The sequence below is a fragment of the Amblyomma mixtum genome, chromosome 3, assembly GCF_055824585.1.
Source record: "Amblyomma mixtum isolate Tamu chromosome 3, ASM5582458v1, whole genome shotgun sequence".
In the NCBI taxonomy this organism is placed as follows: Eukaryota; Metazoa; Arthropoda; class Arachnida; order Ixodida; family Ixodidae; genus Amblyomma; species Amblyomma mixtum.
The window spans coordinates 199,568,685-199,589,087 of NC_143014.1; the positions used below are offsets into that span (position 1 = coordinate 199,568,685).

At 43.7% G+C, this 20,403-nt stretch overlaps 1 protein-coding gene across 1 annotated transcript in view; it reads right to left on the reverse strand.

Annotated features, from left to right (window-relative positions):
• Window positions 1-19,485, reverse strand: part of LOC149353267 (aldo-keto reductase family 1 member B1-like) — a 40,193-nt gene extending 20,708 nt beyond the window's left edge. The window contains exons 1-3 of the mRNA XM_089577306.1: window positions 19,188-19,485; window positions 5,615-5,700; window positions 3,808-3,975 (exon numbers count right to left, since the gene is read on the reverse strand). Of these exons, the coding sequence (XP_089433432.1) occupies window positions 3,808-3,975; window positions 5,615-5,692 (246 nt within the window). The 5' untranslated portion in view covers window positions 5,693-5,700; window positions 19,188-19,485. The remainder of the gene's footprint in view (window positions 1-3,807; window positions 3,976-5,614; window positions 5,701-19,187) is intronic.
• Window positions 19,486-20,403: the final 918 nt, after the last annotated feature.

The window sequence follows — 20,403 nt, forward strand, 5'->3', positions numbered from 1 at the left end:
ACCGCAAAACTGCATTTATGCATTAAAACAGAGGGTTGTCCTAGCTGATGCAACATACTTTAAAAAACACAGCGCAACAGATGAAGAGCAAGTAAGTAGATGGGAAAAGGGCTGACTATCAACTGCATGATTTATTGGAGTGATTCAAGTATATACAGAACACCCCAGCAATGAAGTGTGCATATTTGCAGATGAAAAAATGTTCACATCAAAAGGTTTCATCAAGAAATAATATTTCACGGGAATGAATGATAATGTCTTGTGACTGTGGCAGGCTTCTTTCAATTCTCTTGTTAGTTGTTGTCTTTGCTTGTTCAGCACCGATGCTTCATTAAACAAGGAAACAAGGGTGTGCAAGAAGGGTGCAAAGGGTGCTTGTGGCTGCATTCTTTGGGGTGAAGTGCCAGGTTCGAGGACAGGTCTTTTTTTTCAGGAGTTCTCATGTTCATGTAGTCTTATATTGAGGCACCTTGTTTGTCTGATATAGTTCTTGCCACATGTGAAAGATACTCTGTACACCACGCCTTCTGTGCATGGAGGAAAAGATACGTCATGTTTTACGTGGCAACCCGCGTGGCCTGCGCATCGATTCAGGCAATTTACTTTCCTGTCTACCTTAGTACAAATGCTGCCTAGCTTGATGGGTGCAGAAAACAGAAAATCCACTCTATACCTATGCCTGACTTGACGTGGGTGGTGCGACATTCCATGTACATATGGTATGGCAGCCAAATTTTTCTTTCGGGGTGCTTCAGGAACCTGTCGACTGCTAGGTTTCTTTGCTTTTCTCGGTACGTTACTTTATGCGAGCAAGATCACACTGTTAGAAAAACTTGCTGATCTTAATCTATCTATCTGTTCATTGAAGCTGTTCTTAATGGCATTCTCACAGAACTTGAAAATCACCAAACCTACACACGGAACGACTATACCACACTCGACTAACTTGGAATGCCCAGATTTGAAGGTGAGCAATGGCTTCTTGAACTCTGGTGAAAACCCCCAACAAACATGGTCTTGCCTCAAATTCAACCGTAAATCTAGAAAGCGCAGGATGTCACCAGAAAAGGTTTTCAAATGTGTAGTTCAGGCGTTTTACACATTCGCGAAAGGTATTTGATGTCTTCAACGCTTTTAGTATAGTGGTATAGCCGTTTCATGTATAGGTTTCGCAATTTTCAAGTCCTGCGACCATGCCATTAAGAACAGCTTCAATGAACAGATGGATAGATTAAGGTCAGCAGAGTTTCCTAACGATGTGATCTTGCTAGCGTGTAGGAAGGTACTGAAAAAAAGCAAACTGGAACCTAGCAATCTACAGGTAGCTAAAAACACCCCGAAATAAAAGTTTGGCTGTTGTACAATGTGTACATGGATTGTTGCACCGCCTAGGGTAAGTAAGGCATAGGTATGGAGTGGATGTTCCGTTTTCTGTGCCTATCAAGCTAGGCAACATTTGTGCTAAGGCAGGTAGGAAAATAAACGTCAAGGATCAAAGCGCAGGCCACGGAGGATGTCAGGTAAAACATGGCATATCTTTTTCTCCATGCACAGAAGGCGTGGTGTACTGAGTACCTTTCACATGTGGCAAGAAATATATCTGACAAACAGGAAGGTGTCTTAACATACGACCATGGGAACATGAGAACTCCTTAGAAAAAAACTCATCGTCAAAATGGCACTCCACCCCAAAGAATGCAGCCACTAGCAAGCTTTGCACCCTCTTTGCAAGCCCTAGTTTGATGAAGCAGCGGTGCTGTACAAGCACACAGAATAATGCATTAACACTTCTTTTTGGGCGAGTTGGTGCATACTTGATTTGAAGAAAATAGCGCCAGAGCATGCAAACCACGAAAAGACAAGGACGAGACACAAAGCGCTTCAAATCAACACAGAATAACTAACAAGGGAATTAAAAGAAGCCTACTCGTTCACAAGAATTCTGACAAGTGCGCAAGCACTCCATCGGTTACCATTCATCTCCATGAAATACCATTTCTTGACGAAACTCGTTGATGTGAATGTTTTTCCATCTGCGAACATGTGCACTTGGTTGTTGGGATGTTCTGTATATACTTGTGTCATTCCAATAAATCAAGCAGTTCATAGTCAGTGATTTTCCCGTCTACTCGCTTGTCCTTCATCCGTTGCGCTGTGTTTTTTAAAGTATGCTGCATTTAGGGAGTTAATAAGAAATATTAAATAATGCAACTGTGACTGCATACACAGCATAACGTTTTTTTTAAAGTCCATTTCAGACTCTCAAGAAATTAAACATTCGTTGTTCACACTAATGTACTCAAAATTCATGCAAAAATCCTATTCTGCAGTCCATTTTGCGCTGAAATACATTTGGCATCTATACTTACATCGTTCATGGGGCAAAAATAGGAAACCACAATTGTCGGAAAGTTCAGCCTTTGCGAGAGCGAGTTCACCCAGCGATGTGGATCTGTTTCAGCATATTTTTTTCGGGGGAATGGACAGAACCCGCACAGACCAGCCACAGCATTGCTTTTATCATTTTGCCAAGAAATAGCAGCACGAGCCTACTCAGCTGGCTTAATGCTGCTTACCTGGGGCCCCGATGACAGGCAGCTGCTCTCCAATTGTACTAGACAAGCCAGGCAAATACTACCTTAATTCCAAATGCACTATATGTTATTAAATGAACCACAGAAAACAATCTCTGGGTGAAATTTGAACTGGCACAAACCAGTTATACAGAAGAAAGGTTTTACAGATCTGATGAAAAAATCTGAAGGTTACTGTATATCTTCTGTGGTTCTACACTATGCAAAGCACGCTCACAAAGCAGGCTCTGAAAGCAGGTTCTGAAGGTTCTGAAAGCACTAACATGCAGCACTGTCATTTGGAATTCCTTTCATAGGCAGTCTATTTCTGTAGCACAGCAGCAAAGGAAAGACAACCACTTACACGCAGTCACTCATCGACAGAAAGGTTCCAAGTTTTTTCTCACTAAGAAGACGAGGACGATTAAGATCCATTAGCAGCTGTGTGTAGTGGGAGGTTTATGCCTCAGGGACACAAAGTCTATACCTTGGCAGTTTGCAGAGCCCATGGAAGCTGATACAGAACAAGAGGTGTGGAAAGCTGAGAGCAAGCCTGTACTTTGCCCCCATTAATTTTCCCTGTAGTGGTTTCTAGCAGGACAACATTCTGACAGAAATGCTGTAGTTCAGATTACACTAACAGCCTTTCGCAGAAGACTCGTTTATGACGAGGGCACATAAAGCTTCAATCTGCAATAATATAGATGCATAAACAAAGCAAGTCCATGGTTAAAAAAACAGTTTGAGTATCATGTATTTGCAGCATTTAGCACAGCTTCGCTCCGACTTTTGTTTCATTTACAGACAACTGGAACTTTATTTCTGGATGCACCTTGTATCTTCACAGTCTTTTGCTCATAAGACTGAAAAAGTATGTGAAAAAAACAAGAAGCTTTACCACCTTCTGCAGACAGTGACGTTACGGAAGATCAATTCAGCACCAACTGCACTTACGAAGGACTATGCATCTAGACACCATGGCTAAGTGCAAACAAGTAACAAACTTTTCTGGGAATTAAGCATGCATGACAGCACAAAAATAATAGCATAGCAATTTATTGTTTTCTGAATTCACTTTTGTTTGTTCTTGACAACAACAGATTCCTGCATGCCTTAGGTGCATTTTGCTCTAATGTAACACATTGCTTAAGGTGTACAAATGGAATAATTTAATGTGGACTTCGCTGGACAAAAAAATATAGGGCTCTACAAGTAAATATATTGAGGACACCACCTTGCTAGTGATCCAGAGGTCCTCGCGGCAAACAGTGCCGTCACTGATCTTTGCATCAATGGCACTTCCCACTTCGTTCTCATTCTCGTAGACAAGGGCACAATCAATGTGTCGGTAGCCTGCATCGATGGCGATCTTGACCGCTTCCTCCACCTTGCCAGGCTCAGACTGCACAGCCACATCCACACAAAGGGTGGCACCAAATAAAAGAGAAGAAGCATGGATCATTGATTTTAGTACCTAGCAGCTACATCTGAACCCAGAGCCCCATCTTTAAAATATTTTGCTTCTTTCAAGTACACCAGAAAAATTAGTTCATCTCCTAACAGCAATGACTGGCCCATGCAATCTCTTGAGCATGCTTAAAGTGCGAAGGCTCCCTGTCATGTATATATAGGTTCCTTCATTTTCGGGTTTTATTTTTCACAAAATTTGGGGACTGAAAATCGGGTTTTATTCGAGTTCAAATTTGCATAGAAATGAAGTCATTAATAAAAAAAATTTCATATTACGGGTCTTTTCGGGTTGTATTTTTTCAGCAGAAGTAATGCATTAGTGGTGGACCTTTTGGGGTCAATACAAGCTCTATTTTTTGGTCACGAGTGTCAAACACAATATAGAAGTGGTATGTTGCACTAAGAAACCGTTAATCAAATTAGGTATTTTTTTATTCTCATATTCATTTCTGGGTACTTTGCCCTCCCATGTGCAGCGCTTCTTATGTCTGTGTTAGACATTTCTGCCTTTGTGCACTGCAAAAACATTCATTCATCATCACAGCAGCCATTTCACTCCCCCAATATAGAGTTGGAGCAACAGGTGGTATGGGTAGCGCTATACAAAACAATGCTAATAAGATGTCTGGTGATTGTCTGAGTTCTGATGTCTAGCTTCAAAGTGTACTTTTCCAACTCAACTCCGGTTAAGCCATGGTATGCCATGGTTATGCCAAGGTGAAGCCATGGTTGAGCCATAAAAAAAAGGTATAAGATATTGCCAACATTTAACTGGAAACACCACCCGAGAAGTACAAGACAACCGCTATTTTCTGTGCCGAGCCTTCAGCACTTCGAACTGACAAAGTATGGTTTCTTGAAGGTGCATTTCCCATAAAAACAAAGGGCCCTATATATATAGAACCCACACACAGGGCGTTATGGGCAAAACGCAGCAGTTTCGATAACACTACCCTAACTGCATAAAAAGCAGTTTCATTTTGTCAGTTGTCTCAGTTGTGACTCGAAAATTATTGGCAATTATTAATGAACCCATTTTCACCAAGGTTTCCTTCAACTAACTTACTCAGGTAGTGTCATGCTTATGCAGATCTAGGCTTCATTTTCTCAATGATTGATGAAAACTGTTCCCAAAGAAACGATTCCAACAAGCCTCCTGCAATTGACATTTTGCGAGGAGTATAGCAACACACGGTGGACGTAGCATGCACCATATGGATGCAATTAGACACATAAGGGAACAGGCTACCTTGGTTACCTGCAGTACACTAGGACGCATTGCAATCTAATGATCTCATTTGTTACCAATTGTCTTTTCTAAAGTTCCAATGGTTGGTGTTCCAACACCACTTAGCAGAAGAAAATTGTTCATCATGCACTGACAGGATTATCTCATAACATACTGTACATAATACACAGCTGTACATGCTGTACATAATAGCAAGTAGGGTAGCAAAAATCACTGAACTATGCAGCTTATGATAACAGCCGGTGAAGTCTAAAAACTTAGAAATAGGCTGCACAACTTAAGGTTAGCAAAAAGATAAAAACAAGTAAGAGAAACAGCTCACCTTCCACGTTCCAAGGCCAATAATTGGAACCTTGTACCCCGTTGAAAGTGTTACGGTTGGAACAGAATCCGCAGGCATATTTTATCCTGCAGAACAGTAGTGAATACAACATGAAACAGAGAACAGACAGCATACTAATTAATTGCATCTTAATTTTGCACATGTTATGATGCCGCATGCAGAAGAGAAATTCAGAAAGGTAACAGAAAGGACAAAGTATGCACACGTCATTTACACCAGCAGTAAAGTGATTATAAAGTATGATAAAGTTTGCACTCAACAGGGTGCACAGCTCCGCCTAAAGTAAGTCCAATCAACCAAAAAGGTATTTTTAAATGTCACTTCAAATGAAAATACTTCTAGCACTTTTTAATGCATTATAAAAGCCGCTTTCTAAAAAGGTATTCATTAATGGTATACTTATGATGATTCCATGAATTGGCCAGCTACTTTCAAGGAAAGAAATCAGGGCCTCCACACCAAATTTAGTATACTTCAAGCATGTTTACATGCATTTTTACACTAGTAAACATTTTAAAAGCGAAAAAAGAACTTGACTGCAATAGCCTTGTAGCCATTTTGATCATGTTTGTAATATCTGTGCTACCAGCAGGCACTTGTCCAAGGGAGGGAGGGGGAGGCAAGGAGGCACGGCCCCCATCACCCCTCATTTTCTTAGAAGCGTCTCTTTGGGCATGCAATGCCAAGATCCCCGCCCCTCAAACCACCCCTGCTCCCTCCCGATACAAAAAATGGCCTTGGGCTCCTTCTGAACAAAACTTCTGGCTAGGTGCCTGGTCCGCAGCAAGACTGGTGACGTCATTACAGAAACTGATGGCTACATATCGGTGTTACTTAACCTGATTGAAGCCACCTCTCCTGCCCAACTTGGTCATGGTCCCAGGTAAAATGGCATGCACCACTGGTTATTCAGCCAACATATTCAAGTTGACATGATGAAAGAGGAATGTGATCCAGTATTATAGCATTATTACATCAGGTGAGCAATTCAGATGAACACAGACAGCATCACTAAGTGTTTTATAGATTTCATAAACAAATAAAAGCTCTGCAACATAGCTGAACAGTCTAATGGTGTCTTAAACAACTCATACCCCTGCCACACAGGAATAAAAAATGACATTAGGCCCCTAATGCCTGAAGTTGCTTAATGCCATTATTTCTGTAGCTGGCACTACACGTCATGATTTAATGCCATTTCACTTTGTGATCATAATGTTTCAAAATTAAAAGAAGAAAATGTTGACTAAAATATAGTAATTATTGAAATTATTGTCAATGTTAGAAAAATATAATAATAAAGGTATTTTCAGCAAACAGTGTCAATTTGGCCGTGTCTCTTGCCAACATCGTAGGTTGTTTTTCAGTCGCATTCGGTCGCATTTGTTTATATAGTGGGATACAACTTAAAAAATCAGCAGCTGCTAACACTGGGCTACGGAACGCGCCGTAGTGTATTACTCCGCTGGCCAATCACAATAGTTAACGAAATCAACTTTTTAGTGTTTCACTGTATTAATCCAGCCTGGTAACAAAACTTTAGAGCTTGCAGTTTTTTCCCTTGTTACCTAAACAAGAAGCCAGTTACAAGAAAAGACTTAACAATGTACTACTTTATTGTCGTGGAAGAAATCTGTGCGGCGGTCCTGAATGTAGGTGGTGCTTCACTGCAGACTTAAGTTGTATCCGATTATGGTAAAATTTTGCTACAGCTGCCTGTATAGGTGCTATTTAAAAGTATTATGAACACGTTGCCTGTTACAGAGGATTTCTTTATATACAAAACATATGCTAGTTGCGTAAGCGCTGAGCGTGGAGTACCCATTCCATCATGAAATGCAGGAAGGTTGTGAATGGCATTAGGACGAATGCCATTACGCTTCGCCTGTGTCACACCACGCGAAAGGCATTAAAGCTTCTGGCATTAGGTGCTCAATACCATTTTTTGTGCAGGTGTGGTAGGGGTATCATTCAACTACACAATGGCACAATCCCAATCCTCTTCACTCGCACTGCTGCTGAGGTAAAGAAACATACTGTAGAGAGAAAGAAACAGAAGGACGGAAAGGCAGGGAGGTTAACCAGGCAATGCCCAACAGGCTACCCTACACACTGTGAGGGGAACAAAGGGGAGAAAAACAAAGAGCGGCAACAAAATGACTTGTTCTTGTCCGTCGACCACTATATTGAAAGTATGTTTCCAACGTGTCCAGAAAAAAGCAGCACGATTTGTAACAGGCACTTATTATTTTACAATTAGGGGATCCGAAATATATGTCAAGGATTGGGTTGGAAAACACTCTCGTTCCACAGAAAAATACTAAGATTAAAATTCGTTCACAATATATACAGGAACAAAACAGGTATTGACAGAACAGCATGCATAAAGGAACGGCAATACATCGCCTCTAGGCGAAACAATACTAACGAAATTAGACCTTATAAGTGCTCTATTAATGTGTTTAAATATTTAGTTTTTCCTAACACGATAAATGACTGGAGCCAGCTCTCAAAGGAAGTGATGGATGTGCCTAATATTGAAAATTCATCGAGATTTTCTAATTTTTTTATTATGTATTTCCTTTTTATTGCTCTACATTGTTATTGCACTCTTTGTATGTTTCCCATTAATTTTGATTTTAGAGTTGGTTGTTGTCAACTGACGTATTCTTGTGCATTATGGCACACTTTTTACCATTGAGTGACCCCCATGCACTTAACCCTCATACAATAATGCCTTCTGGCGATGTAGGTGTCCTGAATAAATAAATAAAAATGATTGCTTCTCTTGTAAAGCACTGATGTCATAATTCATGCTTATACTGCTTGAAAACACTATTTACTGCATTCGGCCTTACGTGTTGTTGAAATTTTAGTGGATTTCTGGCAGATTTTTCATGCTTCAGAAGAATCACAATGTATGAAAAATCACAACACATCACCACTGAATGTGGCTAATCGATATGCATGCATGTTCATCTGAATCAGTGCTCATGAGTTCCAGCGGACACGTCAAGCCAAGCTGCCATTGGGAAGGTTTTTCCGAATTCAAATAAGCAAGATACGACCCGCGATCGATGCACAGACGAGAAACGACGCACAGTACACTACGTAAAAGTTCATCTGAATTAAGAAGACCTTCAAGAATCAGTCACTGCAATATAAATTTCATACCATACGCTACAACAGACCAAAACTTTCGAAAATCTGCCGGTACAATTTTTTCGCCATCACACTTGCGAACATCGACGCCGAATCTCTCGACGCGGCCATCACCGTTGCCGTCGCACGAACGAAATCCACTTTAGGCACACTGTTGTTGTCAAACTGTTGAAATCAACTCTTTGCGCGGGAACCGAAACTTCGATCACACCCGATGCTTGTAAATGCCATTCACACCCTTCACACCCCAACGACTGTACCCAAACACTCTGAACACAATGATTTCCTACAGTTCAACACTTCGAACATGTTTGCATTACAAGACACCAAACTAAATTACCAAACTGAATTCGTTTTCAGTTTAACTAGGCGCGCGCGCAGCGACACGCACAATCACAAACATACAAGAAAAAAAAACATAGAACCTCATAGTGTTCGTCACAATACTCCGGTCTCGCCAAATGTAGCGAAGTGTTTACCAATGCAGGCTAGAGCCGGCAGTGCACAAAGTAAAAAATGATCTGTTGTTGCAAAAAAAAATAAATAAATAAACTCCTCACTTAGCGTGCCGTTTGTGTGTTCCGCACTATGTATTTGTGGTATTAGCGGTCCTTTTTTAACCGAAACTTTATAACCCAAGATTCATTTTCTTGCGTTCTATTCACCGTCACCATCATAGAAGCGTCGTCAGAGACTGTGCACAAGATATTAAGGGTGCCTGCGTGACACCGGTAAGAATTGAGCTAAACAACACGGTCGTAGCCAGGCCGGCCAGGTTGCGCAGTAGTTCCTCCGGCAGAATACGTCCTACCGGTCCTACGTCGCTACTCTCTACACCCCCCTTGTCCCGCATGGCCCCTTCTCCCTGATTACTGCCAAACGATAAATACGTAGGTGTGAATTTTGTTGATTTTTAATATGCATAGGTGAGGTTTATTAGTTCAGTTCGAGAGCGAACTTACATAATGTGCTCTTCGTGCACACTTATTCTCAGAATACACAAATTATAGTGAGTCTACATAAATGTGAATGAGCTTTACTGGATGCGGCACGAAGCGAAACGGAGACATTAGCGACTACTCGACGATGTCTTGTTCCCAGAGGGTACAAATGAGGATTAGTGCCTGCGGATTGTACGCGCGCACGCTCGCGCATTCGTGTCTGTGTGCGCGTGCGTGTGTGCGTGTGCGCGCGTGTGTTGTGACATGACTGAGGCGGCGGACTCAGGCTGGCTGGACCGACCCGCACTCATTCACAAGGTATATACACTATAGTCTGCGAGTGATATTTATTTCTTTTCACCCTCTTTCGCCCAATCTTTCTGCGCGGCTGAGGCGCCCTAGCTGTGTGCCAGACAGCGTGTTTCGTCTCTTCAGAATACGCTTCTCTCCCTCCCGAGCAAGTCGCGCGTGCACTAAAGTGCATGCGGTCATAAACAGCATATAGGGCGTTCCGTATTTATCGGTCCCGGTTGTAAAAAATTATCCAGCGCAAACTACTGGTCTATTTCGGCTCAAGCACAGCCCAGTGGGCACTGAAGCTCCCTTGAACGTCCTGCGGACGTCCAGCGGCGTTGCAGTGTTCACTGGGAGACCACCGGGTAGCTTATGATAGCTGCGTTTTCGATAAGAATTTGAACATCGGAAGATGCCTGAATTGTTCGGAATCGGCGAAAAACTGCAGTCTGTTGTATCGCCGGCTGGCACACACCACCAGCCAAGTAAGCACGATGCCAGTAGCCGAACGAAGAAGATCCTTTAATAGATTAGTTGCGGCAATATATAGCCAGGACCACCCGTGGCGCCCTCCAGGACAGGTTAATATAACACAGTAGTCTGGCCGGAGAATTTTCGTCCGGACGAGCGGAGCAGCAGCTTTGACAGGCTGCGCTATCTGGGGTACTGTGAGACCTACGCCAGCTCCGAGCACGGCCAGTCTATCCCTCTCGCGTTGATGAAAATTCTTTGTAAAGACGACTCCAGTTTTTCAACGATTCCGGGCAGTCCAGGCAAGTCCCGATGTTAAATTATTTATCGAAAAACGCAGACTATCATCAGCTACCCTGTGATCTGTGTTTGAGCAGAAATAGGCCGGGGGTTTGGGCAGGAGTATTTTTTTCAACCCAGACAGATAAATACGGAACGTATATGAAACTCGGTGTGCCGATGGTGCCGTAAAGCTCAGTTTCCGTCTTGGAGCGGATTAAGGTTAATTAGTGCATGCAAGCAGTGCAGACGTCCGCAATGCAGTTCGCAGGCCTAAATTGCTTAGCACAGACAGGCAGTCTTCTCCTGTTTGTAGTTCGTTTTTCTTTTTAATCACTCTTTGATATCCTTTAGGCTGTCACCATTGTAATTTAATTCACACTTTAAATCTCCTTTTTAATCTATTACTCGATTTAAGAGACTTGACTTGATTGTGTTTTGCAGGCTCTGTTGCATCTAAAAGTTTCTCTTTATTACCCTTGCGTACATCATAACTACCAACAGTATGGCTAGCAGCATTTACAAGGAAGCAAGACAGGGGAAATTTGTTATGCTCTAGCTCTGAGCTCACATAACTGGAACTGAATGGTGCCGGTAATAACCGAAGGTACGGTTATTTATTCATTAAACGTGGTTATAGTTACGTTAATAGCAGGCAACGAGTGGAGAGGACGGAGTTGCAACCTCACAAATCAGGTCGTTTCGATATTTTGAAAACAAGCTCAATGGGAACATTTTGTATAGCTGAAAACCGAGACGAAGGCAGGTTTTCTACGCTTCTGCCGTTCACTGCATCAGTGCTTGCGTCAGGGCCGTTGCATGCCTGTTTTCATGGCCTTTGTGTTCTACCAAACAGTCGCAGCGCGATAGCAGTTCAAGTGGCGCCTGTAACGGTTGATTAGAACCCTCCTCGTGGTCCAAGACAGACTACTATCTTGCAAGCGCCCAGTTTGGTCTTGAACACGCGCAGAACAATTTCGAGAACTTGTCTGAACGATGGTATTTCCGCCTCTGTGCCCAAACTCCTGGTTGACTTTTGAAAGGTACCTGGGAAATCCCTCTTCTACTTTCATTGCGTCACTGGAGTAGATATCACGCACATACTTGCTTCACTAACATATACAGATGTAGCACCTCCTCTTTCACTCACTCTTTTCTAATTCCCCATTCACTTCCTCTTTTCCAATCCCCCTTTCACTCCCTCTTTTCCAATTCCGCATTCACTCCCTCTATTGAAATTCCGCATTCACTCCCTCTTTTCCAATTCCCCATTCACTCCCTCTTTTCCAATTCCCCCTTCACTCCCTCTATTCAAATTCCCCATTCACTCCCTCTTCTCCAATTCCCCATTCACTCTCTCTTTTCCACATCTCTCTTTTCCAATTCACTCCCTCTTGTCCAACATTACATAATATTTGTGATGTTGCTTTATAGTTGTCATTCAAACATTATGACAACATTTGGACGACTATACTAAGCAAATGACTGTTTGGAACGCTTGACAACTGTTTATGATGCAATATGAAACGTTATTTGTTAATTTTTAACATTATAACAACATTTAAAAGTCACCAATAAATACCGTTTACTATGAATGTTAAACTATTGTTTTTTTTAAACATATAACATCATTTCTTAATTTTTAACATTAATGCAACTTTCCAGTGCAGCATATAACATACCTGCATTTTGCATAACATTATTCATAAGTTCGATGCTACCTGGGATGCAAATAAAACTTTACACACTATTTTTCTCGTTGTATAACCATGGAGGTGGCCGTTCGCTAACAGTTCGGGAACGCTTTCAAGAGTGACAAAGTACGCAACGTCATTTCAAAGCTATATTTCTGAAATGCCCCCATCAATGATGTAGTGAAGCCAGATATACCCCCAACAGGGGGTCTGTGAGCTGGGTGTTTTTCCGAATCGCACAAGCTTCTCGTGGAGTTAGACATGCCTCCGCGTTTGCTACATATTTGCTTATTAATACAGTCGTTCAAACTAGACAGCCTAGACAGCTCTACATGAAAATTAGTTCTCTAACGGTATGATAACCGAACGAAAGCGAACAGTAGCGGACGATGGCGCAGACGGTACGTACCCCCGGCCGCCTCCGGTAAAGCCCCTCAATGAACTAGCCTCTGGTAAGACCGGAAGTGCACCTTATGTTTGTAAACACGGTGTTGGGCTGTACATATTCGGGAAAGTAACATTTAAGGAAGAATTCTAGTCTAACCGGAATTTGTAGTAGCTGAGCAGGGAGCGAAAACAAACATGAACAATAAGGTTTTCACATGGAGTGAGGCGTTTAACGTTCCAAAGCTGCACACGGGCTGTGAGAGGCACCGTATGGAGGGCTTCGGATTAATTTCGACCATCTGGGGTCTTTTAACGCGTACCGACATCGCACAGTGCGAAATGAGGTCGCTGCAGCCGGGATCTGACTCAGCAACCTTGGGCTGCAGTAAGCGAACGCCGGAGCCATTAAGCCACCGCGGCGGGTAAGAATCAGGTTCTATCCGAAAACGAAAGGCCCTTGTGCGAACCATTACACAGAGGGATCGAAACGAAAAGCGCGAAGATGTATCCCTAGAAACCTTAGAAGTTCTCAGTTGTAAACGTACATGCCTCAGACGTTATTCGCATGATGCCACTGCTCTGGGACGTCGTTCGCAACACTCAACTCTTATCGCGTAATGGCTCTGACTTCAAAAAGCGCAGATAGACACAGGGAAGAGGAAGCACCACAAAGGACATGAAACGTGCAGGAGCCAGTCCTTACGGATGGAGCCCGGGCGAGAGGTTGCAGCCGCCCGCGATTACGCACGCTTCTCCACTCCAGATCCTATAACACTGCTCGCTTTGCAAAAACGACAGCCTTTTATTGCTCTATTGCCTCATACAAGTGCGCCTCGGTCTCTTGTTGCCGACCGCTGCTCTTTCACGTGAAGCAGGAAAACCTTGTTCGGTGAGCGCCAAGGTCAGCGTGCCGGAAACCGTAGGTTTTCGGAAAAATTCTATAGCTTAGAAAGGCGGAAAGAGTCAGAAGATGAAAAGAAGACGTGTAATACGGGCGCACGTTTCACGATGCCCTCCTATAAATGAATCCTCCAGCTGATAGCAATAACCAATTATTCTTCGTGTTACAAGTATTCGCATTATAAAAATTTGATAGTTCAGAATGATACGGAAGTATTCTACCCCTCCGGTTGCCACATACACGCTTATGCAAGCGATGAGACCAAAACAACCAAAACCAAAAGACCAAAACAAATTGAATTTGGCCCGATGCCTAAGCTACATGAGCTAAGAACCTGTATCTTCAGAACATTTTCCGAGTCGCACTGCCTTTACGCCGTTAACATGTCCTTACTTTTGATGAGCTTCACCATCGACGTCATTTGCCTGACGACGTTTACTGCAGGGCAAAGGCCTCTCCCATGTCTCTCCAATTAACCCTGTCCTTTGCCGGCTGCGGCCACCGTATCCCCGCAAACTTCTTAATCCCAACCGCCCGCCTAACTTTCTGCCGCCCCCTGCTGCGCTTGCCGTCTCTTGAAATCCACTCCGTTACCCTTAAGGACGAATGGTTAACTTGCCTTCGCATTACTTGCCGTGCCCAAGCGCATTTCTTCCTCTTTATTTTGACTAGGATGTCATTAACCCGCGTTTGTTTCCTTACCCGCTCTACCCACTTCCGATCTCTTAACGTTGCACCTACAATTTTTCGTTCCATAGCTCGCTGCGTTGTCCCTAACTAAGCTGAACCCATTTCGTTAGCCTCCATATTTTTGCCACATAAGTGAGTCCCGGTAGGATACAGCTGTTATATACTTTCCTCTTTAGGGATACGTGTTCATGATCTACCATTCATGATCTGAGAGCACCTGCCAAATGTGCTCCGCATCATTCTTATTCTTCTAGCGAGTTCACTTTCGTGGTGCGGATCTGCGGTTACTACCTGCCCTAGGTATACATGTATTCGCTTATTACTTCCAGTGCTTGGCAAACTATCGTAAACTCCTGTTCCCTTCCGAGACTGTTGATCATTAGTTTAGTTTTCTGTATATTAATTGTTAGACCTACCGTTCTCATTTGCCTGTCTAGGTCAGTGATCACGCTTTACAATTCGTCCCCTGAGTTACTTAGCCAACTGTTCAATAGGGACCTCTGAATACCTACTGTAAAACATGGCGTTAATTGTACTGTAGAGATCGTGTCTTGCCTGACCCCCTTCTTGACTAAGCCTACAGTCATCGAAACCAAGAAGCATAAGGGATGTTTTTTTTCTTAATTTGTATTGTCCACCAATAGAAAATTAAGAAGGTAAATATTTAAAGGTAACTGATTAGAAAGCAGAAGAAAAAATCTCTGCCTCTCCCGTAACCGAGAGTAGAGTAAGCATGAAATGTTTACGGGCCTAATGTCATCTCGGTGGACACCCGAACCGCACCGTACAGGAAGGGAGGAACGCCACCACCCGTTCAGCGCGATGCCTTGCCATTTGAACGCAAGGTTTTTTGAGGAAAGGAAATGGCGCAGTAATTCTCTGCCATCTCGGTCGACACCCGAACCGCACCGTAAACGAAGGGAGGAACGCCACCACCCGTTCGGCGCGATGCCTTGCCCTTTGAACGCAGCGCTTCTCCCCCGGGCCCCTGTGCGCCTGCGCGGCTTTGCTTCGATGCGCGAAGCCCCTAAGAGATCACGTATGACAACGAAGTGTATCGTGGCATTTATGTGCTTTTTGCACGCGTTATTAGAAATCGGAAATTATAATTCGGTGCATTATCAAATGCACAGTTCGACTGATATCTTGATAAACATTGAGAAGGCACTGGCAGCAGTTATTTTTTGTGACTCGTTTGGAGACCAACCGGCGCTTGCATGCCGGTCGCGTAGGAGGGCTTAGAGAGTCTCGTTAAATCTCGTTAAGTCTCGTACGGTGCCCGGATGTTCTCGTTTCAGAGCCCGGATGACTGGAATTTAGTGGATTTCAGTGCCCGGATGATGGCTCTCGGTCTCGGCGTGACGTCACCACACTGCCGAGAACGGGAGCTAAAAGCATTTCATGCTTAAAAACAACCAGATTCTGCCAGTGGGATCCGAACGCACGACCTCCGAATTTTGCGCCCAATGCACCGGACGCGAAAAGTTACTGCCATTGTCCATTTGACCGCTCACGTTGGAGGATTTTAAACTAAACGCGGAGCTAAAGGTGTTTAAACACAAGGTTTCCTATTTTGTATACATTACAGATAGAGGAGTGCAAGTCTGTATCTGTCTACTATTAGGGAATTTTAGCATGCCGCGATAATCTTCCGCGAAGAGTCATCTGCGCATGCGAGCTTCGGAAAGTCGCCAAGTGCTCGTGCGTTCTGGCTCCGAGGAGTTAGATGCGGGCGCGCACCTGCCATTGTGTAGGCCCAGTTTGGTTCCCGCGTAAGTAGATCACGGTAGCGCGCATCGCTCCATACTAACTAAAACTATATATATATATATATATATATATATATATATATATATATATATATATATATATATATATATATCTCCAGTCCGGGTTCCCTAACACACATTACAGGGAACAAAGGGAATCGTACTTCATTCATAAATTCGGCACTTTCTCTCATGGCTTGAACGCTACTCCCGGGAGACTTTCCTGCTTAAAGGAGCCAACGTAGGAAATGCCGCCGGTCATAGGCCTTGGACAGCGTTATTATCAGAATACGCCGGAACTTGACAACTGCAGACACACTTTGAAATGGCAGGGAATCTAGCAGTTTATTTCCTGAGTACTTTTTTGTCCAACCTCCTGCCAGCATCCACGTTCCATCCCAAATAGACACCTTTGATCTATCACCTAGACCATTGGGACCACGCGGCAGCTCCGCGGGCCGCAGACCTTTCGCGTTTTCCGCACACATGTATTATTATTATTTTTAATTTGTTAGCTTTTGTATAACTTCTTGTGCTCAATTTTATATTCTCCATGCCATTTTTATTTTCATTTTTCTACATATTCCTTGTCATTGGTTATTTACTTACACCAACATCGACTCAACTCGATAATATCGGAATGATTTAACCTGCGCGTGCATGCAAATCTCGAAACCACATGCTGCGCCAAACTTTATCAAACTGCTCTCACCATGTCATACTTGTTTGGCGCCACATTTAATCAGTAGTTTTTCTCTTTTTCTCTTTTCTCTTCCTGTGTGTGCGTTAACATTTTTTTGTGTTACATTTTCTTTAAACATTTTTAGAGCTAATCTTTTTCTGCTCTTCCCTTCTTTTGTTTCGTTCCCCCAAATTCATCTTTGCCTTCCCATTACGCGCTCGGGCTAGCTCAGTATTTTACCCGACGGACGCTGTTTTTTCACGGGAAACTCACTGCGGGACACGGGTTTGGACAGCCTAGTATATTTATGGGAAAAGGGGCGCCAGATTGTCTGGTAGAAAGGCCCGACAGGAGAGCAAAGCGACGAAATGAAGCAAAAATACGCAGAGGGCACAGTCGCAAGTTGCCGTTGCAGCGGTTACAATTAACAAGTGAGTGTTGGCCGTCTCTCGAACGCGTCCCTTGCAAGCGTCTCAGGATACCTGATACGGGCCGCCCGCTCGGACCAGGCGGCGTCTTGCGGGGGTGTGTGCGTATTGGGAGGGGGGGGGGGGGGGTAGCGGGTTCCGTGTGCGCCGAGAGCCGGGTTTAACGCTCTTTTGCCCCTTCTATCGCTGTGCTCTTCAGGCTCGTTCTTTGTTACTACTTTACCATTTCCACCTCCCCGTTTGTTTTTCTGGTTGTTGTTCAGCCGCGGCCCGTGTGAGACTTGTCGTGCTGCCTATTATACGGTCCCCTGCCCTCATTCTAAAGTTTGTTTAGAGGGCGGAGATTATACCTCCTCGCTTGTTCTGTGTCCTTATGTTGAGGAAACAGATTCATTGTAAGCGTGCCCTGACGAAGGGAATACCATTCCCGAAACTGTTGGCAAAATAAACGTTAAAAGAACAGTCGCGTTTGTCGTAATACTGTACCTATATATATATATATATATATATATATATATATATATATATATATATATATATATATATATATATATATATATATATATATATATATATATATATATATATATATATATATTATAAAACTACTGTTGTTGAAATACCCATACGTGACTTTGCAGAACGTAGTGATTGTGAAGGAATATTTGCTTCTTGCCTCCCGTAGAAAAGTAGCTGAAAAGGGTCTATGCTGAAACACGATACTTATTGTTTGCGGAAGCAAGCTTATTAACCACGCGAGATTCCTCTCCGTAGGTAACGCAAAACGTCTGAACAACGTCGATGCAATGCGCCAGCATCATCGACATTGCTACCAAGCTTTCTATGCCGCCAATTTTTCTGCACAAATACAAGATCACAACATGAACATTACGGCGGAATGCTAACACGCGTTAAAGCCATACTATCAATAGTACTACCAACCAACTAGCCCAACTTTCTACGCTTAAAGTTAAAGCCATATCGATTTTTACACATAAAAGCGAAAACAACTATCATAAACGTACGTGATTGGTCCTATATAAATGTCTCTGGATTTTGTCACGGTAAACCGTTGAGGCCACTACGCAATTTCTGCATGCGTAATTGATTGATTGCATTCTCATTCTGTAGCGGCGCGTTGTAGCTCATTGTCACAAGTTTTCCGCGGCTACATCCAATCGCTGCTGCGTACATGCAGAGGTGTGTGCGACGAACTGTACTCTTTTACGGACTTCAAAAAGCACGTCAGGCTTCCAACTAACATTCGACCAGACACTCTTCGACCAGACACTCTTGATGGGAATCAACACAGATGAACCAAACCGTTGAGAAGTTATTCATTTTCTGAAACAAACATCTAGCACTTACAAGATAACGACTAGCGCTTCGTTTCGCGCACTTCCTTCCTTGTGACGCTGCCTTAACAAATTGTGCCGCTCATGTGTACCTTTTCCCAGTTCCAAGTCTGTTCGGGTTGTTCTTCCTACGTAAAGCCTCAAATAGTGTTTGGCTCAAATCATTTCATTCACCTTTGCTTCATTTCGGCGAGTAACATTCGCTTACAAGAACGCAAGCACGAACGTGAATCATGATGTGAAAACTGCGGCTGACAGCGTGAACGCCAGTTGGAAATGTGAAAAGTTTCTTTGTATAACTCGATGAAAGAAGAAATGTCGGACCCCAATTGTGCAATGAAGGAAATCATACCAAGGGCCATAGATATCCATGAAAATTCTTACATGGAAAATCGCTGCGTAATTGGCCAGGGCAATGATGATGGAAAGACAGGCGTTGGCCAATAAATAACAAGCGAAGTTTTGCGAATCGTGATCCAGAATTGCAGGACATACGTACCGGTCTATGCAGACCAACGCTTGTGTATCGAAATGTCTCCCACGATGTAACCGCACACTGGCTGCTCTTCTTCCTTCTGTCGCGTGCGGAAACAACGAGTGCCTGCGCCGACTGAGAGCCAAGTGCCGCCGCTTCAGTGCGGAACCCGCGATGTCATACAGCGTCCGCCTGTCCCGCCACTCTTCACGCGTGTCCGTCGCGATAGTCCGCGGAGCGTAGACTTTTCTGGCCGGCGAGTTCTTTTTTTGGCTCCGGCCCAAGGCCACGCGAGTCCCTTGCGTGAGGCCGCAAATCGACTTGGACGGACGCTGGAAAGAGTGTAATTATTCGTGATGCGGAAATCGACTTGAGCAAGAGTTTGCGAGAGGGAGTGACTTCTCGGAAGGGCGGTCCACGCACGCGCGGCGTCTGCCCAATGCCTCGTGGGCCCTACGCTCTTAGCGAATGGCGAAAGGGACGGAACAAACTGCTTCACTACGCGCCCGCTTCGAGTTCGTGATCGAAGTCGTTTTAATGTTGCGGCACCATGTTGCTGCCGAGGCAAAATCGTTCTCGCCGCGAAACACAGGAGGCTTGCTAACAACAGGACCATAGGAAGCGAGCGGGGCCAGATATTTTTTTTTCTTTTGTAACCATGGTGATGATAGTTCTGCTGCTGAAAACAACGACTGGTATAGTGGAACCACTGATGAGAGCCGTGATAAGCGACACTGGAGTTCGCACAACACCCACCACTCGACCAGTATCGATCTCAATAGATTTTGACAAAGGAACAAAGAGACGAAAGACATGAATCACAAGCAGCTTTTGAGCACTGACGCCACACTTTCCGCTGGTTCTTTTCTCTAAGCTATAGTAATGGATGGGGAGTTGCAAGTTTACAAAATAATTTAATTGGTAGGAGAACCAAAAAAGATCATAGGATGGAATCGCGGCCACGGCGGCCGCATTTCGGCGAAGCAGAAATGTAAAAACTCCAGTCCAGTGTGTTGTGTGATGTCAGTGTGCTGTAAAGAACCCCAGGTGGTCGAAAGCAATCAATGTGTACCTGATAGCCCGCGTGCAGCATCGGGACATTAAACGCCACTTGCGCCCTACCGTGCCACACTATCAGCGTTTGCTCAAACGGACGCAATTAGATTGCCTGGCAGAATTAAATATGCCTATAAACACTCACCGTTGTTGTTTCCTGCTTTATCGCACGAGTAATTCACGA